Source organism: Lutjanus erythropterus, chromosome 2 (genome assembly GCF_056507025.1).
Source record: "Lutjanus erythropterus isolate fLutEry1 chromosome 2, fLutEry1.hap2, whole genome shotgun sequence".
Taxonomy (NCBI): domain Eukaryota; kingdom Metazoa; phylum Chordata; class Actinopteri; order Lutjaniformes; family Lutjanidae; genus Lutjanus; species Lutjanus erythropterus.
Window position 1 is genome coordinate 21,116,874 of NC_139318.1, and position 25,094 is coordinate 21,141,967.

Sequence of the window (25,094 nt, forward strand, 5' to 3'; positions counted from 1 at the left end):
GGGACAATAAAGCATATCGTATATATATCGTATATCGTCTCTTGCCTGTTTATGAACAGCTCTGTAACTTGTTAACAAACCAAGTAGCAGGGCTGGCCAATATATCAATGATATTAATATTGTGATAAGAGACTAGGTATCGTCTTACATTTTGGATCATTATAACTTGATACGACCTACATGTTGGCTTTTCCTGGTTTTAAAATCTATATTACAGTAAAGTGATTAATTTTCTGAATTGACAAGACTGTTCTAGCTGTTCTATTACTTGCCTTTAACCACTCAGTCATCATATCCACATTACCAATGATTATTTATCAAAAATATAATTGTGTTAATATGTTGTGAATACACAGTCATCTCTACAATACTGCCTTAATATTGATAGAAAACTTTGAGATGGCTCCCTTTGAGATGATTGATGAGTCCAGGCATATGGGAACAAACATTTTTATTTTATAATGCAAACTGCAACAAATTAATTATATTATTTACCCAAAGGAGCAGAAAAAGGTCATATACCCGTGGCAAATAAATCACACAGTCTGTGTTAAATCTAAGTCCAACACAATATTTTCATCCTAAGCCATAAAGGGAAACTCCACCCTCAAACAAAATGTACATTCCTTTGATGTCGGACAGTTCATTCTTATTTTGCGAATGTGATCAAGTTTCACCCAACGCCAGCCAACAACAGATCCAGGACTTTTCTTCCTCCACAGACAGCGCAAAAGGGAACCGGACTTTATACCAAAGTCAGTCATTTGTTAAGGGACATGGGCAAATATTCAGGTGCAAACTTTTGCACATTTTAGATCAACAAGCTCAGACATTCAGTCTTTGCTCTCTCTGATTCAAGTGATTTCTGTTCACAAATCTTAACTGAACTGTATTATCATTGGATTCATAAAGTGAATTCTTCAGGGTTTTTGCTTCAGGAAGGCATTCTATCAAAGAATTTCTAAGCACAAATATAGCTCAGGTGAAAACTGAACCACAATTGATCAGTTCAGTTATTGCTTAGATAAATAATATTTACTCTACAAGAGAAAGATAAGTTTCACATTGTTCAGATGCATGTAAAAAAAGCAGTTCTAAAATGTGATGTCAAATTGACTTTTTTTTTTGGTTGAAAAATCCCTGCGCTGTTGGTTCTTGAAACGTTTTGCCATTTTGTACACCTGCATCAAGTCTTGGAAAGTTTCAGAAAGGATTAGTTGACTGGCTGAAAAAAACAGCCATGTGACAAAAAAAACAGTGACAGAAGTCTTTTGTAACTGGAAAAAACAGTGAATAGCACCATGTTCACTAAGGGCAAGCCAGAAGGTAAAGGGGAGAAGCCACAGGGCACACAGAGTTCAGGTGTGCACGTTAAGTGCTGCGGCTTGCAACAAAAACTGCCGATCCTTCAGAGTCACTTTTTGGTCTTCACTCTCCTCTGTCGTAGTCTGGCTGTGTGCAGCTTATGCAAATATAGTCCTCCTTCTCTGCTCGCTCAGCAGACAGTCCTACACAGATCTGGTGGAACCACTGATTGCAGTTGCCGTCACATTGGACCCAGTTTACCTGAAAAGCAGTAAGATGAGGAAAAAAAAGTTTCTTTACTGTGTTGTTGCCAACTTCCAGGTTGACCTACAAAAACAAGCCATCCTGCAGCACTTTTTTCTATACATATAATAGATGGATATAACACAAACCTCATCGCCCTCTGGCTCTCTGCACCATGGTGCAGCACACAGTGAGAAGTCCTCTTCTGAATCTGAAGGAGCAGGGTCTGACACTGTGTGTGTAGGAGAACATGTCCTTTTGGTTTCTTCACTCCTCTCTTTGCTTTTCTTAGACTTCTTTTTGCGGCACTTCTTGGCCTTGTCGCTGTGCTGAGAGTCAGAGCTGTCCTTACGTCGCTTGGTCCTTTTGCTCTGACCATTCACCGCCTCCTTTTTGTGACTGGAATCTCTGTTCTGTGTTACAGTAAATATACCAACAAGTATAACATACACACCAAGTGTGATTGAGAATATGATCTAAAAGAACTAAACTTATTTGTCATTACCTTTTTGTGGTGGGGGCTCGCTCTCGGAGACTGTTGGTCCTCTTTTGTGTCGTTCCCACAAGGGGAGCTCGGTGAGGGCAGCGGGGCCAGTTTGTACAGCAGGTATCTGTACAGCTGCTCGGTTTCAGGCAGAGTGACCTGCAGCAGGAACCCCTCCACCATCAGCTCCTCCAGCTCAGGACCCAGACCTGTGACAAATATGATAAGCAAAAGAGAGTTCAGACATGAAAATTTAAGGAAAAAAATGTGGTATGCATAGATGCCAAGTGCTTAAATGGATAGTTCAGATTATTTGAAATGGCGTTTGGTTTGAAGAAGCAAAGAGAGGCATGGGACAGAAGCTAAGTCATGAACTGCTGTGGACACTTTAAAAAGGTTTAAAAAAATCTGTTTTAAGTGTACACTACATTTAGAATATGAGCTGCTTAACTTTGCCATCAGGCAGCCTTTTCTGGTGGGAAACTGCAGTTATATAACCCAAATATCACCCTCAAAACCAACCAAACTCCATGGCCAAAATCAGTTATTTCACCTTGCAGAAAGCAGGAGTTGCTGGTCAATGGTCAATCTGATATTTTTGCTGTTATGTGACTTTGATGTTTTAAAAGGAGAATTCAGATTGACTGAAGTCACACAATAGCATGAACTGACCGATTGAGGCAGGAGTAGACCAGCAACTCCCACTGTTCTGTGAAGTAAAATAATTGTTTTTGCCTATGGAGTTTGGTTGGTTTAGAGAGAGCGATATTTGGCGTATATAATGGCAGTTTCCCGTCAGAAAAGGTAAAGCTGTGAAAATATTCTGGATATAGTGTACACTAGAAAAAAGGCCCACCTAAAAATAAAAATAGTAATAATAATAATAATAAAAAAATCTATATTAGTTTAAGGGGCTAAACTCTGCTTAGCTTCTGTGCTGGTGCTCATCTTTCTTTCTCCAGACTGGTGGCGTGATGACCTCCATCTCCATCTCAGCTAATACACTGACTACTGATGAGTGCCTCATACAATCCCACTTCAAAAAATCCGAACTATCATTTTAAAGCTTTTATACTGACCCTGGAGTGGAACAGACTGGTGCTCTGTATAAAAAAGTGAACCATATTTTTCCTGAGTCAGATGTGAAGATACCCCGGGTCCAACTCTCCCCTGAAACAATAAACAATCAACATCACCATGTTTGACAATGATCTGTGAGTCTATAGCTCCATCTATCTGAAGTCACTGACAGTGGATTTGATCTACAAAGCAAAAATCAACAGTCTCATTTATTCAGCTACATTAAGTTACATCATGTTTGTCCACTCACCATCTTTGACACTTTCTCCAGCATTCCCTCTGTGCAGGCCTGCTGGACTCTGTGCTGCCACCGCACTGTCCTCTCTATGAGGAAGCGCAGGGCGTCCCCTTCTGGCAGTCGAACCCGAATCCTCTGCAGTGAAGCTAACAGGGGCAGGACCTTGTCCAGGGGGGGTTTCCTCGATCGCTGGCAAAGTGGGCACAGCCAGGCTTGGCCGTACTCAAGCTCTGTGGTTGTTGTAACGCAGCCGCAGTGGAAAACTTCTCGACAGAGCTCGCACTGCACCATGGCGCCCGACGGGGCCTTTTGGCAAACACAAACACTAAGTGCACAACAGTTTTCAGCAGGAAGAAGCTTGGACTCGTTTGAAGCACGCAGAGCCAACAAGATCTCCATTTCCCTCTGGTGGACTTCAGCGAGAGTGGCCATCTGTGAAGGAAGAACATTTAATTTAACATTCTCAGTTCACAGTGTGTAAAGCATTTCATTATTTGTGCAGTTAAACTTTTTACTTTTGGCAGCACTTAAAGGACAAGTGTGTAGGATTTAGTGGCATCTAGCAGTGAGCTTACAGATTGGAAACACCTCTGCCTCACCCTCCCCTTCCAAGCATGTGGAGAACTCATGTTAACCACTAAAAACGTCAAAGGCCAAATCTAAAGCAAAGTGTATGTTTTGTGTGTTCTGGGCTATTGCAGAAACACCGTGGCCTCCACTGCAATATCCTACCAGTAGATCCCCTTAAGTCTTACACACTGGACCTTAAAGACTCCAGGTCTTCTTTTTCCCCTTAAATCTAATTGGATTTTTAGCATAGTAGCATTTCTTGCAAATTTAGAACAAGTGAAGAAGTAAGCTGTTAACACAAGATGACAGATGCCATTTGTTGCAATCATGAGAAATGTTGTCAATCACATTTGTACACTTTTGTAGCAACCGTAATTTATCTTGTTTGGGGAAAACATAAAATCCAGCTCCACTCACAGCAGAGGCAGAGTCCTTGCTCTCAGAGAGCGCTCTCTCCACGTCACACAGAGACTCCAGTTTTGTTGATGATTTTTTACAGCTCTGTGTCACTTCTTTTGCTTTTTTAGATCGCGACTTCTGATACCCAATCCCTAAGTCACATCTTGGGCAAAGCACCTGAAAACATAAAAGCAAAAAATGTTTATTGGTCCACACATAAAAAAGGCTTTGACATAATCGTGCATACTAATATCTGTTTACCTCAAGGAGAGAGAAAGGGGAGTTTTTCAGTAGGAATGTCTTCGCTGCGCTCTCCTTCCAGGTCTGGACATCACTGACCAGAGCTTCCAGTCGACTCAGCTGGTCGAGCCTCACTGGGATGCCCTCCGCTCTGAGAACCAGCTCAGAGAGGCTGTCCAGCACAGGAATACGTCCTCCAAGCTGCAAGCATGCACACACCAAATTTATAATCTTAATTTAACCATCTTTGGCCAAGTGCTGAAAACAGTGTGGCTTAGTTTGAAGTATATTTCACCTGGAGTGCTTCAGCTTCATGAACCCATTTCTTGGCCTTGGTGATAACATCCCTCAGCTGCAGACAGTTTGGCAGATAGGCAGGGATGTTTTCTACTTCTTGCAGAGCAGTGTCTAGTGTTTCCATGCTGTGATAAGGTCTGTAAAGTGACATGAGCTTTTGTAAATATAGTGTACATGTTGAGGTCAGTTTATCTTCTGTGCTGAGCCATTTGTGGGTTAAGCAGCGTCGCAACACCATGATCCTCTTTAAGCACCATGATCCAGCTCTGCAGACTTGGCACATTTCACTCTTCAGTACAAACGGATATCACATTTTCTCTTCACATCTGACACCACTGTTTAAGAAAATCTTACATTTACAAAAAAAGAAAAACTGATGAATTCATGGTTTTGAAATCCAAACTACTACACTTTAACAAAGTTAGAGGAAGTAAGTTCATACTTCATTGAATTACTGACTAGCTCATCTCCTTCCTACTTCCTTCATTTAAGAACCATCTCTAAAAGTAGAGCGATGCTCCCACACACTGACGTGGAAAAAGTAATTCATGCACTAATTTCCTCTAGACTTGACTACTGGAACTCCTTCCTTTTTGACATAATCACTCCCTCGTCTCCAACTAGATCAGAATAAAGCAGTTAGGCTTCTTACTGACGTTAACAGACAGCATCACGTCACCCAAATCCTGGCTTCCCTCCATTGTCTCCCTGTTCATTTTGGAGTTGATTTTAAGATTTTACTGATTGCTTTTAAAGCCCATCTGGGTCTGACCCCAAGCTTCATAGCAAAAATGCTGACCTCATATGTTTCAAAGTCGAGGTTTATATCAAAAGGTGACTGTGTTTTTGCCATCAGGCCCCCTCTACTTTGCAATGACCTGCCTGAGGAGATAATGCTAATGATAACTCTGCTTTTATTATTTGTATTTGTAATTATTAGGGGTCCATGCAGTGTCACCCGCTGTGACACCCTGTTGGTTTTGTTCTGATTTTCTGGTTTTCTTCTTCTTTTATTCTCCGCTAAACTCGTTCATGCAGCAAAAAATCTAAGAGGAAAACTCAGCAAAATCAGTAGGCAGGTTGCAAATTCCACCCACTACTCAGGCAAAAAAAAAAACAGACTTATTGACATCAAGGTGGCACAATAACAAACAAGTATCCATTTTTGCAATTATATTGAAAATGGCTTGGCTTAGAAAGTAATTTAAAGATTAAAATGATAAAAAATCTGACTACCCTGCCTTGTTTTTCCTGTCAAAACACTTTGTAGAGGTGCTATATAAATAATGTTATTATAATTATCATTATTTTTATTACTGTTATGTTATGGAAATGTGACCTAAGGCTCAATGCAGCTCAGTGTCCTCACCTAGCTTCCATGAGGCTGAGCACTCGCTCCTCCCACTGCTCCGACACAGTCAGTAGCTCCTGCAGGCGGGCCATGGCTCTCTCCACAGAGCTGTGAGGCGCCAGGCCCACGCCCTGGTCTATTAGCCTCCTCATGGTGTCCAGACAGAGGCTCTCTGGCCGACTACTGGCCTGCTGCACAGCCTCCAGCCAGCGGGCCTGCTCCAGCCTCTCCCTCAGCAGAGGCAGCTGAGGCAGCTCCACGTCCAGGCCCAGGCTCACGTCCAGCAGCTCCTGCAGCTCCAGCGGGCTGGGTGACTCATCAGAGAGGAGGCGTTCACTGCGCTGCTGGAAGTCATCCACCCGGGTCAACAGGTCCTAGAGGGTCACATTCAATAGGCATTTAGGGACTGAAATTAGATTGTTGGGACAAGATTCATTCAAAAAAAACTGAGTGAAATTCACATAAACCACACAGTCAGTCACCGTTAGACTTCAATGTGAAAGAGTGATGATTGCCTTTATAAATGCTTTATTCATATTTTCTCTTTTCTTCTTTTGCTTCCACTTTTCCTCCATTTTATTAATTAATCATGTCATCATACATTTTTATGTTGTCTCAATTTGAAATTAAGCAATATATGTAACAGCTTTGCAATACTCCTTTTTTATCTTCACTCTGATACAAGTATGATAAATCGCATGTAAAAAAAAAAAAATCCAATCATTTTGTTCCTTTTTTCATGTCCGATTTGATTTTGTTCATTTTTTCCTCTCTATATGCACCAGAAATACTTTTGCCAATTTTATGTTGTTTAAAAAAAATAAAATAATAAAGAAACTGATAAATCAGCACGTTACAGCTTTTTATTTAAAACCAAGTCAACTTTTTGAAGATTTAGGGAGTCAGAAAAATTGTACAATGGATTGTAAAGACGTCGATGCGTCTAATAGATGTTAACGAACCTTCAGTAAAGGAGCCTGTCGGATGTTGCACGGCAGACTGTCGAACTGTCGTACAAAAGACCTCAGCTCCTCCACAGTCAACTCGTTCTGGTTTTGAGACTTTCCTCCTCCAGAGCGATACCTAAAATACACACGAAAAACAGGTTGATAAAAAAATTAAGATATCGATAATGAAGATAACTAGGGGGCAGCTCTCACCAAAACATACTGAAAAACTAATTTCCAGAAAACACAGACAGCTGAAAATAACAGTAAAAAGATCACTGAACTGATCCATCACTACACAATTATAAAATGTTGAGTGTGATGCAATTTAAGTTTATAGATGTTATGTTATGTTATGTTATGATATTTATTATGTTATGGTCTGATTTGATTCATATGGAAGTCAAGAAGTTGTTCAACAATTAAACTGAACTGAAACCATACTGGGAGAGACCTATATCAAATCTCTTCTTGTACCTCGTCTGCCTCTTCCCATTCAGAAGCTGCTGTGCCATCACAGCGACTTTATCAGCCTCTGAGGTGATTGTGCGTAGCTGATCCAGGAGGCTGGTTTGTGAGAACTCCTTGGTTTCTGCCTGCTCCACCAGGCTGTGAAGCTCCTCCAAACCTGACCAGAAGGCAAAACGAATTCTTAGAAAGTATAACATATAATACAGTGTGAGGGACTGACACAGTAGGAATGAGTGTATATCCTTAAAATGAGAGGGAGGTGAGCGCATATTTGGGATAACTTAGTTTTGTAGTACAGACATTTTTTTAAAATTGACTTCTAACCTCTTTTCTTGCTTCCCTTGTTCTCGAGGATGTCCTGAACATTAGAGAGCCACTCTTTATAGGACTCTGCACGATGCATTACTGATGCCATCATGGGATACAACTCATCCAGTGTGAACTTGTAACTGTAGAGAGATGAGACAAAGCCAAACAATGGATACAAGGATGACTGACATTTTAATGAAGATTCACTAAGAAGTATTTTTTTCTATCTATTGCAAATTGTAAAATTACATATTTTGTCTAAATTTACTTTGGGAAACTTTACATAAATGTCTTCTTAACAGCTGCTTTTCATGAGTGTAAAAAAACACTATACTAATTAATGTATATTGTTGCAAAACCAAAAACTGCTTTGAAACAGCAAACTCCATCTGAACCTAAAATGTTTCGGCAATATGTAAAATTTCTAAAAGTATGAGAAAATGTATATTAGGATGTTTTCAATTAATTCCCATCATTTTATGAGACTGAAACTTGATGAAATTAATCTTCTTTTTTTTTCATTAAATATTTCCATGTCGCTGCCAAAATAAATATTAACTTTCCTTAGCATTGTGTCTTTTCTCAGTGATAGAAATATTTGATTGCAAACAAAAAGTGAGCAGGACAGGAGGATGTAGAACTAGCTTTGGTGCATCAGTAAAAATGTGTTGGTTATTGCAAAGTTTGAAGTTTCTCAGTTTAAAGTCTTTATTTCACTCTTTATGTAAGAACAAGTCAGCAAAGCTCCCCATTTCTCAAGCTCCCCTATTTGAGTCTGATTATTGTACTACTGTGTTGAGTGATGATTCATATTCATAATTGTGGTAACGAAGTATGCAATTTTGCGCAAATACATTTTTTCCTTGAGTTCCGTTTAGGAAAACATTTGGGAAAAACCACACATAGCCTTTAGTAAGAAGCAGCTTAGCTACCGCAGATGATTCAAAGTGGTAAACAAAGCACAAGTCAAATAAAAAAGGAGTGTGTTCTGTTGTCATGATTACTGGAGACTCACTGGAGTGTCAGGTTGCTATGGGGACAGGAGCAGAGGTCCTGGGCGTGGTACAGACAAACCATCTTGCCAGGACTGCAGGCACAGGTGATACCAGACAGGTAGCAGGTGGTCCGACACTTGCAGCACTGCTGCTCCTCGTCTGGGAGCTCCTCATAATCAACTTGTTGAGACTGCACCACACCCTGGGGATCCAAATTCAAGTCATTAGGGCCTCAGTGGAGTCAGAGGATGTAAATGAGACAGATGTGCAGACAAATAAAGCCTCCTGATCTAAATCTGCTATTATGATAAATGGCTTCAAACATTTAGTTTTCACTAATTTATCTCTGATGACACATCATTAAGGATGTAACAACTTTCGAGGAGCTAATAAAAGACGCTGAAAAATTAATGGAATTCAGACAACAATCTGCACCTTCCCTCCTGGTTGTCTATCATGTTCTGAAATACTAAAACTGCTGTATATCCTGCCATCATTGAACTTGGTTAAAATACCGAATTAATTATAAAAGACACAATGGATCCTTAAGATAAGAACTGCTCACCATCTTATTAATCTTCTCTCTTAGTTTCTCCTCTTCTTGGATCATGACGGTCACTTCCTTCTGTAGTACTGACGCCAGGTCAATGTCCATCGTCTCCGCTTTAAGGGCCATGTTACAAATCAGCTCGTCATGAGAGAAGACACAGTACCTGCTCAGCTCACGATAGTGTGCCACACAGCTACGGCCAATGGGCATCTGTCAGAAAATACATAGTCAAGTTTGAGTTTAGGAGCAATGGGCCAGGAGGAACTAATGAGGCAGAGAAGTGTTTTTTAGTAACAACAGACCTCTGATCCTGAAAATCTGATTTTTCTACCATTTAATTTGCAACACATTCAGGATTAATAAAATGTTTTTAATCCTGGTTTCTAAATCACTTTGGATTGCATCTCTGCATGAAAGGTGTCTTACAAATTAAGGTATTATTATACAATTTTTCATCATTCTTGTTTTCCACCAATTATTATTAGCATAATTTTACTGCTAGAGCAAAACAAATTTCCCAGTAAAATCTAAGGGCATGAACAAATTCCTGTGAACATGACCAGCAAAAAATATCTTTATTTAAGAGTGGGTGGTGCAGATGTATTACATTTGAGCCAACACAAGTATAAAAATAATCTTATACTTATGCAAAGAAAGTGATGTAGTGAGATAAAGTGAGATTTTCTCACCCAGTCCATAGTGCAGAAGTTGACCGCTTCAGCAAAGTTGAACCCCTGGTTGAATCCACTGTGGTACGCTCTGGGGAAAGTGATGACAAACTCTCCTGCACATTGGTTGGTGCGATAGATCTAATAGATAAACCAAAGAGAAAAGAGGGGAAATTACAAGGTGTACATGTTTAACAGTTCCTATTTTTCTTAGAGACATATGTTGTAAAGAGGATTCTTAGACTTACAACCAGCAAATCAAATATTAAATAATTATTTGTAATTAAATGCTGTACTGTCATATCAACATACTTAGTAGGAAGTAAGCTCAGTGCAGCACTAAAAAAGAGACAAATATTACACACATAAGTAGATAAAGTACTTAAACAAGACCAGCCCAAATAGTTATCATGTTTGTACATTTAAACATGGATAATATTGTTGCTGTCACTTTTCAGGAAATGAAAACCCTGTGTTTTAAAAAAAATTGAACACTGTGTCCTTAGCTCTTCGAGTTTGTAGCTCCTTTTAATAGTTTGGTGAAATATTTGTAAAACCCACAGAGGGTGACCAATAGCTTTTATGAAAAAAACAAACAAACAAAAAACCAACACAAAGACAAAAACAAAAATATAAATTGATAAGAAAAGATATGAGGTTTCTACCTGAGAATGCCAATACAATTTCCTGCATAGTAACTTGTGAAAAAATTGTCATAAAAAGTATTCTGCTGTATTTGTTTTACGGTGCTTGTTGCCTGTGCTGCGACTGACCAGCCTACTTACAACTTAAGTGCTTGAGAGTTAATACTTGCTCCAAGTGTCTACTACAAGTGTTTGTGTGTCAGAGTTCAAGTAATAAAAAACTTCAGGATGTGTGCTGCTCCTGAGGTGAGATGTCCAACACTCTGGAATCGCAGGGGGGAAGGAGGAAAAGATTTTTTTTCAAAAAGTGGTGAGACATTGCAACATACTTTAAACAAATTATGCCAAAGGAGAACACTTAAGATTTATATCTACTAGTGATATGCGTACTGCAGTTACAATTGTAGGACCTGTGTTTAATCAGTTGGTCAGGTAGACCAGGTCATAAAATTAATATTCTGATTAACAGTGGGTGGTAAACAGGGCAAAGCACTTCCTCATTATATGAGACACTATGTGTGCATTTACACATTACACATGAGGCACAGCAGTGCAACTTCTTATTTAATTATTTTAGGATACCTTGATTCCGTTTCCTCCGGAGAGTTTTCTTCTGTCCTGTTTATAACTACAGTTCCAGTTTTGCTACTTAAATATCAACAGTATTTGCTATGACAATACTGCACACATTAAACAAAACAGAGCAGGCTCTCTAATCATTAAAGTAAATTGTTAACACAGAATTAAGAAATCACCTGGAAAGCTTGCACTGCTGGCATAATTTAAAAGGTAAAATAGCATACAGGAACTGGTAGAGGTGCAGGTGTGGGTCTTGAAATTGGAGAAAATAATTAGTTTGGTGGTGGGTGGATGATTTATGTAGACATGGGTTTGGAAGAAGTCAGAATCTGTGAATAAGTAATATTTGCTTTATTTTCATCTATGACGTGTGATATTTACAAGCAAGAAACTTTGTCATCTTTCTCTGTGGCTAAAGATGCAGCTTTGTTTCAGACATTTCAATGTGATGACGAAAAATGATTGTAATCAGCAGGTTACCGGGACGCCGTTGTTCATCAGTGTGTTGGGATTCATGATGGTGACCAGCTGGTGAAGCAGGTCTGGCTGGGACTCAAACAGCTCTGGTGCCAGATTCTTCATGACCGACTCGAGGTGCTCTGCAGCATAACCAGGGGCACCGTACCACGTCTTTGGCTCCCCCCTGCAGGTATAGTAAAAACTAATAGTGAAAAACACTGAACAAGTAAGAAAGTCAAACCTCTACACTAAAATATAATATATATAGTTTAAAGAGTGCACTCTACCAGTGAAGGTAATTAATGGAGTAGCTCCAGTGGTCCTCGATATGCCAGCAGAAGGAGGAGAAGCACATGCCCACATATAACCAGGGTAACTTCATCCCACAGATGTCGGCTGTAACATGAGTCAGCACCGAGGCATCCAGCACCGGCATGTTGTTCAGGTTCCAGCCACTTGTCAGGTAATGCTGCAGGTCAGAGACAGGTCTCTACATTTAAGTTCTTACTCAAATATACCTCTGTCCAGCTGGCTTCACAGTGCCTATCAGGTCATCATTTTTAGAAGTTATTTTGCTTTGATTGTCATGGTTGATCAGGTATTGTGGTTGGGCATGATTGTAGACAAGTGGCAAGACCAAAAAAAAAAAAATCAATCTTTGTAAGTTGTGGGGGTAAATGCTTATATTTCGTAAGGTTTTAGAGAGACAAAGATTTACATATTTCAAGTTTCAAGTAACGATCAAGTTAAGTGAATTAATTAATTAAAAGACCAATTGATGGAGAAAAATTAAGATAGGATAGGAGGAAATTCAGGGAAATTGTTATGCAACATTTGCTGTACAAAGTAGGTCAGAATGCATATTGCAAACAGAAAACAAATATGAGGTGTGAATCCAAAATATACACAATGCCAAAAATATTGTGTATATTTTAGATTTGCACCTTGATTGTAGACATATACAATACATCACCCCAAAACAAGAGACAGATTGTACCTCATCCTCAGGAGAGACTTCAAAATGGCTGTTCTTCACAGGGAAACCACTCCCAAACTCCTTGGAGGCAATGTCTGCGCCGTACTCAACAGTGACATCCTCCTCAATGGTGCTGACTAGGCGCCAGAACTCCTTCTCCACAAGCTCAGTAGGAACCATCTAAAATACACAAGAAGATGGTGTGATCATGTGCACTATTAACACAAATAAAACATCTGATAGGACAAACAGGACTCTCTCTGGAAGTGTGTTATCAAAGCATTCCTTTGTCACAGACCAAAGTCATAAAACAGACGTCACAGTGAGTCTAGGACTGTTCCTCAAAGATCTTCCAAACTCTGCCTCAAGTCAGAAAACATGTTTCTTAAATAAATACAATTTCAAATTGTTGAAACTTTTGTTGGGTTAGATGGTTGCATGACCATTAATACAACAAACAACATCGGTTTCCACTGTGCAAAACATGCTCTGTTGTGTATCCTAAGTCATCATGACAGTTTTGGGGAAACTACTTTGTATAAAATTTGTATGTGTTCAACATACAAGACATGTTGTTCAAATTCAATTCTAAAAGAACATCTGATAAAAGAGGTGTAACTTCAACCCCACCCCCCCCCAAATCATGTGTCACTGCATGCTGCCAAGTGTCCAAGTCCAAGTCCATTTCCTCCTCATACTCAAGTTGGTTCAGTCATTAACTACACCCTCCTGGCTAAAACAACCAAAATAACAAATTATATGAAAATAATTTAATAGACTTCTTTCATGTTTTCATGATTTTGCTTCCATAACATATCTTCTTTCAGAGTAATGGAAAGAGAACATCCACAATACACATTTTGGTGTTTTACATCACTTGGTCTATTTGGGTCAGTAGATTTCTCCTGAATTTATCAGAATGTTTAGCATTAGATAATGCATCCTAATACTGAAACATGCACATTGAGAAATATAATACAAAACAATAATTGTCTTAATGTAAGTAATCAACTGGGGAAGTTTCCCTGTGATATATTAGTCATTTTTTTACCCTATACACTGTGTATGTATGTATGTTCATACATCATTGATAATCTGATTTATATCACATTTTATTCTTAAAAACATAGCAAAAATGTCTTTTTAATGGGTGTTAACTGTATTTTCTGATTCCCTCTGTATAAACCTTTGACTCTATTATGTCAGCAAAATAAGTTTTTTTTTAACCTGGCATTATCCAATATTCAGATTTTTGTTCTAGAAAATTATTTAAATTTGCATTTTTCTATTTATTATTAAGATAGGTTAAGTGATAATTTCTAGTTAATTTTTCTTCCACTCTTAAGTAGCCAGTGTTTGACATTCATTACCATCAAAAACATGTTGACTAAGTGAAATGGAAACCACTTGGATATCAACTAAAAAGTGATGCAAACTCACATGAACTGGCATGTTGAAATAATCTGACTTAAAGGAGTCAGCCATGTCTCCAAAAGCTTGGAGGGTGTAGCTCCTGCTGGCCTGCTCAAAGCCAAAAGCGACAGCAGGTTTGCCACATTCCTGTCACAAAAAAGATGAAATACAGAGTTAAAAACATACAAGGAGTTGTATCATATATACATTTGTTATATTTGTGGATATCATGCAGATAATTGCACTCTTGTTTCCAACTGAGAGCTTTTTTTTTCCTCTGGCAGGATTTCAGTCCCCAGGGGTGGAGGGTCTGCAGCTCACCTGAGCTAGGCACTTGGGACATCTCCAGTCACCTTTGGGAACATCGTGGAGGGGAGGGATCAGACAGAAGATGTGATAGCTGTCGTCACAGCCGTCACACAACAGCAGGCGGTCCTCAGCAGTCCCACTGCCACATACCAGGCACATGTACTGGTCCACCTGAGGAGACACAACAATTGTGAGCACTGCTTTTGTTCTGTGATGTGCTATTTGCAGCAGAATACAACACACAGATAAATGTTTTTTTCCAGTCTACTTACTTTATTCAAGGGAGGTTTGTTTATCTGATTTAATACAGTTTCTTCATAATCTTGATGTTCAGTGGGCTCCTTTTTCACCTTAGTGACTGTCATCCTCACTGAAAGACAGGGATGAAGGCTCAATTAGGCTTTAACATTCTCCACTAACATCATTCATTATAACTAACAATCCCTTTTTCTTTTCTTAGCTTCGCTCTTACCAGGTTCAGGTTTGGCAGAATACGTTCCCATCCTTCTCCTCAGATTGGGGCGATTCACACAAAGTTCCCCAGGTTCAGTTTTCACGCAGCCTCTCTGTAAGAGTCACAGGAGGAGTCACAGAGTGAGGCAGAAAGAACAACAGGTTTACCCAATAAGATATGAAGGACAACCTTGGGGAAATATTTGGCTTAACTCTTAAAATGCAAGATGGCTGCTTTGTGCATGTGGGTTGCATATAAATGTTAACATTTACTTAAACATCCAGCTTTAAGAGCACATATTAGCATGTCATACACATAATGAATTAAACATGGAACAAGCAACAATGTCAAAGAACAGAGAGAGCAAGCAGACTCACTTCAGATCTCATTCGTTTGGCTCGGCGAGCGATGCTGCAGGTCTCCTGGGGCTGGACAGACTGCCGCTGCGGCAGGTCATGAGGGGTGTACTCCTTATCTTTAGTGTCATTGGTCAAGGTGGCCTTCTGCAAAGAGAAACAGGTAAATGTGACAAAAAATGATACCGAACACTGGACAAAACTCTAGCAAAGCCTCCTATTTGTGTTTACCTGCTTTTACAGCAAATTAACAAAACTAACACACACACACACACACACTCAAACTGTATCATATTGGGCAAAGAAGACAAAACCGTGTCTGTTTTATGACAGATAACCAACAAAGGATGTTAGTATGATCGTATTTAGCGTTCTGTCTAACATAGTCTGACTCACTGGATACAGTCTGTAGGGATCCACTAGCTGCATTTTCAAGTCCCTGTCACTACTGGAAACAACATCAACCTCTGAGTCGTACTGGATTAAATTGGGAATTTTCTAAGGATCAATACAATCCTGCTCTTCCTATCATCCCTTCATTATCATCAAATCGCATAGTTCCTTACATTTTTAATATGGTACCGTTGTCAGTTCTAGTTTTAGGAGTGCATCAGTGCAACGATGTTAAATTCAAACCAACGTCAGTCAAAGGTGGTGGCTGCATCAAACTTATGCATTGCATTTAAAAGAAAATCACTCATCTTTCAGCAATGCAATGCGGCAGCACCGACTTCAGCATAAAACCTTTTCTGCAGCAAAATATCTATTATTACCATATCTGCTTGATAAATGACCATGTGACAATGTTGAGTTTATTTTTTATCTTGCCCCTCTCTGCACCTTATAATAGTAAATCTTTATGGAGACTGTCAAGAGACGTTGGTTCGACTGTATTATATAAACAAACTCACTGTCTTTAAAAATTGTATCTCACTGCTTCATCAGCTCTGCAAACAACCGTGGCTGAGACATTTCAGTAAGAGACCAAACATTCAATACCTCTGCTTTAAAACCATTAAAGTAAAGATTTTCCCAAATTACAACACTGCCAGCTATAATAACATTGTGTGTATCAAGCCGGTAGAGAAAGAGTTCTTGTCAGTACCTATGAATTTATAATAATAAACTGTGCAGCTTGAAAAGCCACCAAAATGGACGGTAAATCCTTCCAATAAACATCCACTCCACTGTGAACAAGTCGAGGTACTGCTGCTCTACTGGGAAAAGAAAACATAAGTGACTGGACGTACAGACAGATGGTCTCCAGTCTGGAACACGTTATACGGGTAGAGGATCCTCTCATAGTGTGCCCGGAGATGAGAGCCAATAGCCTTGCCTGGAGCAAAGCCCATCTTGACAGATATCTTAGTCCAGCGCCGCTCCCTGCAGACTGCATCGAAGCCCCCTTCTTCATTCACCAGCTTGGACAGAGAAAATATTTACTCGGTATGTGTAGAAAACTGTTTTATATTCATAGGTAAATAAACCTTTTATTGTGCATACACATGAATAAATGGTGATCTTAATAGAGTCTTGATTTCAAACCCAGCCAGGATTTGCATTTACCTTATTTAGCTGATAAAGATCCAAAATCTTTCTTTCCACATGAGGGATTTTCAGAGTGCATCCTTGAAGCTCCCAGAATTTTGCTATTTGATCCAAGAAGTTGAGCTTAACTCTGGTCTGAGCCTAAAAGCATAATGAAACAAAAGTTTATGTTGTGTATCAAATATTGTCTATTTTTTGACATGACAACAATTCTCAAGAAGTAGGAAAAAGTAAAATTACCCATGACCATTGTCCAGATTTTGTCACCTACTAGAATAAGCTTCTAAACATCTTCTGGGTTGGGAATAATGCTGTAACTTACCAGTATCAAATAATACATTGAAAGGTTTTTTAACATTTACACATACTCCATTTTGTGTGTCTTACATATACAACCATAATAAATGAATGTACCTCTAACTCATTAAGTCTTTGTATCCGTGGTGTGAATTTCAGTCTGTCAACATCACAGGCAAAGGGGGGCTGCCAGTCCTGAGAGAGAGAGAAAAAAACAAAAAAAAACAAAAACAAAACACACACATTTTACTAGGCAAAATGACACCAAATCTGTGATGGTCACCCTGAAGCAGATGCCTCTGAAACCAAATTTGTTTGCAGATTTGTCCGTCTGTCAATAAGAGCACATCATGTACAAGGCCCCATGGAAATGATGGATAGTTTAAGTCAAACCACTCAAAACAAGCCTCCTTCAAGAATACAGCTGGTGTTATTGCAGATTTTTGGTTTTCAATCAGCAAATCCCATGAAAACACCAAACCAACAATGTGTTAGTCAGTATGTCCCCATTTTCAGATCTCCATAGCCTGATTTCCAAATCCATGTCATTAGACATGAACGGAAGACTTACGTTGGTAAAATCAATGATGAATATGTACTTTACTGAAAAAAAAAGCTAAAGCAATTCCTTAAACCAGCTAAGCAGTACATTTTTTAGCAAATGTTCCTCAAACAGAACACATTTTGTTTTTGTTGTGGACTATTTTCAGCTGAAGGAGTGGGTATGCACAGCTGCAGGACAGTGTATGTGGGACTGGCCTTAAAATAAAACCATTTCTGTGAACAAACATGAAACCATTCAGAGTATCCAAGTTTCTTTTTAATACAGTTTGGAATTTGATTTAACCAAGTCCTTGACAACAAATGTACAGGAAAGTTGTTGACAGCTGCTGCTTCTCATCACTTCAGTGTGATAACATCTACCCTCTGATCCTCTTTACAAGCATAACTGTAGTAAATACGGAGTAAAAATCTAAAACCAGTCTGCATATCCAAAGGACTGCTCTTCTCATAAACCAACTGACTGTAGGTCCTGTAGGTCTGCATTTGCTAACAGTCACAGTGTGTCTGTGCATACATGTGAAGATGGTGTGTGCAGGTTGGTCAATATTGGTAATCAAATGGTGGTTGGCTGAAAGTGGATTTTTTTGGGGGGGAAACTGATTTGTATGTTAGCATGTGCAACACTAAGTGGTAAATAAGAATTACACTACATGACTTAGATTAAATCGCATGGAAATGAGATGACAGCAAACTAAACATTAAATATTAAAAAAGGTCTTCAACTGTTTGTCAGAGCCTTTGTATTAACACAACCTATTTATCAAATAGTCAAACAGGACACGATTCCACAAAACACACAAAAATAACACTGCTGCTGCCTGTGTGCAGGAGTTAACTACACCAACTGCCTCACTGACAGACTAAACACTGACATGTCTGATATTATTGCACTTGCACAGTATAAAAACAAACCCACTCACACAGCTAGACCACACAACTTCCTGCAAGACTAGAGAAATGGTGTCTGGTGTGGTGGATCAGGAGTCAGCAAGATAATCTCAGTTTTACATCATTACATGTGTGATAACATTAAACTCTTGCTGCTTTGTCATCAGTGAGAATGTTTTCAAATGAGAGAAACTTGTGAAATGGTGTCCCTAGGTGTGATAGAAAGCGTGCTATCTTGGCCAACATGGAGCTGATAATGGTGTACATTGTCAGACTGACATGGTTGTATTGGTACTTTAATAGTTAAAGAGTAGTTATGAGTAGGAACAAAACTCAAAACATGTAGAGCTGAAATAATACAGCTATTAGGCCTGTCAGGATAACCACTTTTGTTGGACCTATAGCCTATTGTCCCAGAAAAATTTGCAATAAATGATATTATTGTTATTATAAGACCATTTTGTGCCAGTGATATAATGATATAACAGCACAATAAGCACACCCTTTCAAAGTACCAAGAACTTTTAAATCTTGATAGTATTCACCAGTATTCAGAAGCAGAGAGGACAGCAAAGCATCTCTCAGCATTGTTTTTTTCTTGTTCATGCAGCTTAGGCGCTGTGCCCAAGTCTTATACTGATGGTAAAAACTCTGCTGTTTATTCTGGCATCATGCTGGTGAAATTCATATGTAAACATGTAAGTAAACATAACACGCAATACCATACAATGTATGGACATGATCTCAATCAGTTCTGCTGTCATCAATAAGTAGATAATATAATTATCAGAACAGGCCTACCAGTTATCTCTTCAAAGGATTCCCAACATAATGGAGTCATTTCTGATACTGAGGAACAAACAGAAATGCTTATCCTAGAGACAAGTTTCAGATTTCAAATTTGCCCTTCAAACAGTAACAAACGTTCTTCTCAGACAAACTGCCAGTGTGTAGCCTGTTTTACACATTGTTTTTGATGTGTGCAGAAACACAAAACTATAAACTCTTCAAAAATCCATATATCAAACCCACGCCTGTTTTCCCACTGCACTGAAAAGAGGTTTAATTTTTACTTTCAGAATAAAAACAGACCAAGTGACCAATACCAATCTAGTCATTTGAAAAGGTGAAATATTCCTAAAGAGGTCTGTTTGCCAAATTCTACAAAAGATGGCTGCCTATAGGTAAACACTCATAACTCTCTTGATCCCAACAGTTTCTCAAAGCATTCAATATTTGAAGTAAGCAATCTGAACATCCTTTTTATTGTGTTCTATTTATTGTGTGTATTTTATTTATTTATTTATTGTATGTGTTCATTTTCTTTTCTATCTCTTTCTGAGTGTTTGGGATGGGTGGGTGGTTGAGGGAAGGTGTTGTTTTATGTCCTTGCTTTAACACACCAAAAAGGGAAAAACAATTTTGGAATACAATTTTGTACTTGACATCTGCGCAATAATGGTTTCCAATAAAAAAAAATATATACTCAAAAATTGAAAAATATCACATCTAAGTCAGATTTACCAAACACGCTTGTATTGTTTGAAAATTGGTTTTGAAATGTTTGCACAAAATTTGATCTGATTTTTACATACGGAAGCATTTTTCATTCACTCTCAAGAAAGTCATTTGTTGCAATGGCAATTTAATTTATACAGAACATTTCAGTACATGTACACTCAAAGTCCTTTACTTTGAGGGACAAAATGTGATGCATTAGCATAAACATGAGAAACAGTCAACATAAATAAAAATGCAGAAACTTGGGGGATACATTAACTTGTTATCGCAGGTGTACCATAACCAAATGAAGCCATCTAAAGGTTGAAAGGTAAAAAGATAGTTAAACTCTCACTGACACTATACTGAAATTAAAAAGGATTGTACCAAATTAGCATGCAAAATATGATAACTGATCATGTGACCTGACTCAGCTGAGCCTGGAAATTAGGCTACAGCTCTGGATCTAATTCAAATTTTAACTATCACAATATTTCTTACATGATACAGACACACGACCATTTTTTTTTAAATAGTCAATATTCTCTTAATTTTAACTGGCCCCCCAACTACATGCAATGTTACTGTGGGATCAGCACTATAACATGTAAAATGTTACACACAAGATTTACTGGCTCTGGACAGGCTCTTTGGGATGGAAACGCTGGACAGAGTGGGGACACAATAGCTGCATTAACACCACCTTATCATCTGTAGACAAAGCTGGATTAGAACCACAAATGTCCTGGCACAAAAGGAAAACAATCGAAACATATGAGCAACACTGTTTTTTTTTTTTTTTTTGACCATCCTTCACACGCAACTCTGACCACACCAGTTAAAATTACAAGTGCAATTTTGGTCAGAACATGACTAGTCTTCCGCCAAATACAAATACGACCAGTGAGAAGTTAACCACAAACAGCCTTAAGATATCACTGAAAATCATTTGCATATGTGCTACTAATAGCTATAGTCAAAATCTGACCCGCATAAAACTTTGGAGAAAATACTGACCGCATGCTGTGCACCCAGAAACCACTGATCAAAAACAGGTTTTGGTGCAATGTCTTCTTCCTTTCTTTGAAAAAAAAACAACAAACAAACAAAAGAAAAAACTCTCTGCTTTTATTCTGGCTATACAAGAGAAAAAGAAAACAAAGAAGAGGAGATCTCAGGCCAGATTATACCTAAAAACCACTGGAAGTCACATGTACACATTATGTACCTTCGCTTTACAAGCCTCCAGGGTGCCCGATGGCATCCTTTTTATGCAAGCACACAAAACAAATGTAAAAACTTAGAAATTCTAAGTGGAATTTAGAAATACACTCTCAAGAGCTCAGCTTCACATAGCTGAAGGATTAAAGTTTGTTTGTTGGTTGGTTGGTTTGCTTGGCCCACACACCACCCTGGAGCCAAATTTTGATCTGAATGTTCAGAAAAAACTGCTGGTGCATGACACAGGACTGCAGACAATGGTGCTTACACAGTGCCGGACAAATGGTGAAGCTTGACCAATTTCAAGTCTCCTTTTGGTTGAATTGGTCTTCTGTACCAGAAGCAGGCATTTTACTTTAACATTTTGGCTATGCTGCTTCTTAGCATATGGTATTTAGTTTAAAAACTAATTGCCCTGGATTTTAAAACCTTTTGTGGTAGTCATAAAGATGGCAGTAAATTCAAACGACTGGCAGTCAGATCTTGAAGCTGTGCAGACTAGAGTAGTTCTCTGTCTCTCAAGTATTTCTAAACGCTAAAAATCTCTTTTAGGATTGGAGCTGCAACAATTAGTCAATTAACAAATCAGTCTATTGGAAGAAAATTAGTTGCCAAATATATTGATTAACCACTTCAGTAATTTTCCCAAGCAAAAATGTCAAACATTTCCTGGTTCTGGCTTCTGAAATGTAAGGATTGTTGTTTTTCTTTGTCATTTATGAGAGTAAATGCAATATCTTGGGTTTTGGACTGTTGACTGGACAAAAGAAGAGATTTGAAGATGTCACATTGGGGTCTGGGAAATCTTGATGGGCATTTTTCACACTTTTTTGGACATTTTATAGACTAAACAATTAATCAATTGTGAAAACAATCAGCAGATTAATCAATAATGAAAATAATCATTAAATGCAGCTCTATTTAAAATATACATTGTAGACTACAATGCATATGTACTGATCAAAAACAATGCAGTCACTGGGACAACCAACAGTTCCTTGGACTATCCCATGTGAGGATAAAGGTAGACTATCAGCAGCACAGCCTTCTTTTGTTTACATCAGCTGTGCATTTTCAGCAATGCCTTTGAATGTATGGTTCTTTTTGAACCTGCAAACACCAAGCAGACCCCCATCCACCCTCTTTTGGTTATATTGCAGCCCATTCACCCTTTCCCACCCTGCTTAACCGTGCAAAATAGGTTTTACGGCTTCCCTAATTTCTACGAAAAGACGAGTCTCATGTTATCTGATGACACCATTTCCACCCAAGACTTAAATACTTTAACATATTGATAACGGCAGACATCACTCATGATATTATCTTCATTCATTTCAGTTGCTTTTTTTATCCAATTTGCGAGTTAGATTGGACACACCCTTGAATGAATAAGATATCTGCCCTCTCCCATGACAATGTACCAGAAATAAGGTCAATGTGAGATTAAGTTAAATTCTTTGCATTTTTGAGGAGAAAACTACAAATATTTCACCTTTTTATGTACTGAAAGGCTTACTATTTGTTTCATGTGACGTTTCTGAGATGTGGATTATGGCAGAATAATCAACCAATTAGAAAAAAATACAATATTATATAAGATGTCCGGCGGTTGTTCGCATAATAACGATAAAACGCTATACTGCACGTCTAAGAAACTTAGCTAAAAATTTACGCTGCAAAAAAATTGAGAATTATTGTATTTAAATAGGTGTAGACATGATAAAACTGTGACAAAAACTGAATGTCCGTTGAGCTCGGTGTTAAAGCGACCCTTCATCCATAAACAGTTGGTCACCGAGCACGTACGTAACGATTCCCAGCGTTAGATGTCAGACAACTGCAGCTTTAAACGGGCCTGATTAACGTTAGGTTAGCTAGCTAAATCCGTCAAATCCTGCTGGGAAAGTTAGGCTACGTGCATCAAACTAACTGTTTAAAAAACAGTGCTTGAATCACTAGTTTAAATCTTGGTTAGCCATTTCCGTTCGCAGTCCAGGAAGCATTTCATTCTGCGCTAACGTAAACACTTCACAATATATTTGCATACAGGCAAACTTTAGCGTTTGAATTATTTTTAGAAATCATGAAGTGCGCGCTTGACTGTTGTAATAAATACATGTATGCCTGTTTGGATGTTAAAAACTTGCCCAGGACACGAATTTCCTCCTGCTTCACTATCGTTGTAATCAAACACAACACAGTCCGAGCTGCTCAGGCTAGCTGACAATTCAACTCGCGAACCGCAATCCGCCATGTTGAAACCTGTCTAAAAACACAACTTTGCGTGCTAAATTATTAACAGCAGCCGAGGACAACACATGACGAGAAAAACATCCCAAAATATCTGTCAGAAAATGAGTAAATACTCACCGGCGGCGGTCGGACCTTGCAGATGCCAGTTTTCTCTGCAATGGGTCGGATTTTGTTGATGTACGCAAAAGGGTCGGCAAATTCCTCCCAGCTGGGCTCAAAAACAGGGCACTCCGGAGGGGGAATGAACTCATTCAGCTGGGGTTGAGTCATCGTTGCATGTTCGTTATGACTGTTAGCTGAAGTATTTCTGAAGGGCTTCCTTACGCCGATTATCCTCGCTATGAATTTCTGTCTATCAGTTCATGTCCACTCTCCACTCATTGAACTCAAAGACGAATTATCTAGTTGGAGACGAGAGGGTGACAGCCAGTGACTGTGCACCTCCGCTTCAAAAAGTAGAACCACCACTATTTAGGCTACAAAATTATGACGTCTATATCCCACAAACTGGGCATGATTTCACGTGCTTCTACAAATTGTGTGCATGATTGTGTTTTACTACATTGCTAGAGGTAACATAGTGCGTGTTCATATCTGTTTGAAGGAGTTAAATGCCTGTAGGACTGTGTTGGAGTGGAGCGAACGGTCTAAGGGTCGTTTAAATCTACTTTAATACAGTTTTAAAATAAACTACAGAATAGTTTACTCTCAAACGGTTAATACTTCGTGGCCACGGTACTCTCTGGTTGAGGATTATTTAGTTTATTGGTTCCGTGGTTTCCTCACTGATAATCGCTCCCCTGTTGGATGAGTTGGATTCGTTCATTTTGGCACGCAGGTGGACTCAAATGAAGGGACAAGTTGGATTCGGCTCCTCTTTGCCCCGCCCGGCTTTGACCAAAGAATAGACGCATCAGACGGTACGTTGGGTTTTCTAATCAAACACACCCACCAGATCGCTGCGCGCTGACCGGCACTTCGTTTTTAAATGGTCTAGAGGAGCTCGTTGATTGGTAGAGACTACAGTCATATGTTGATACTTCAGCTGTTTATGTTTTAATAATAAACAGTAATCAAATAATTTGTTGTACACTAACTCCTCAACGCCTCTAACTTTAAGTATAGCCTTTAAAATATAGTTAATATATTGCATTTTGAAAAAGGCCCATTGTTTTAATTGTTTAATCTTGTATATACCGTTTTTGCCACGTTCCCATGTGCATGAAGTCTATTAATAAATAGTTGTTGTTTTTTTAAACAAAACAAAACTTTTTAAAATTACTTTATCGTATGAGTAATTATTTGGCTTTTATTGTCAATCTACTACTGAACCTGGAGTTTACAGACCAGCAGCGATTATAGAGTGGGTTATAGGGGGTCCCCAGCTAAAAGAGGAATAGAATATTTTAACCTATACCACACTTTTTATAAATTGGAACAACAAGTGAAAAAATAAGGTTGACCCGTTCTGACTGATTTTAGTTTA

The 25,094-nt window shown here is 38.8% G+C and overlaps 1 protein-coding gene across 1 annotated transcript; it reads right to left on the reverse strand.

Moving 5' to 3' along the window:
- Positions 1-434: 434 nt before the first annotated feature.
- Positions 435-24,018, reverse strand: kdm5ba (lysine demethylase 5Ba). Its single transcript, XM_084731858.1, has 27 exons — positions 23,726-24,018; positions 17,300-17,377; positions 16,904-17,026; positions 16,588-16,758; positions 15,359-15,484; positions 15,000-15,093; positions 14,800-14,897; positions 14,540-14,698; positions 14,246-14,365; positions 12,827-12,985; positions 12,117-12,298; positions 11,851-12,013; positions 10,169-10,288; positions 9,495-9,689; positions 8,950-9,131; positions 7,950-8,074; positions 7,632-7,782; positions 7,170-7,290; positions 6,226-6,581; positions 4,855-4,993; positions 4,581-4,760; positions 4,338-4,496; positions 3,363-3,782; positions 3,112-3,202; positions 2,054-2,241; positions 1,698-1,961; positions 435-1,566 (listed from the first exon to the last, which is right to left on the reverse strand). Exons 1-27 carry the CDS (start codon positions 23,876-23,878, stop codon positions 1,429-1,431), a joined length of 4,455 nt encoding a protein of 1,484 aa, XP_084587984.1. The 5' UTR covers positions 23,879-24,018; the 3' UTR covers positions 435-1,428.
- Positions 24,019-25,094: the final 1,076 nt, after the last annotated feature.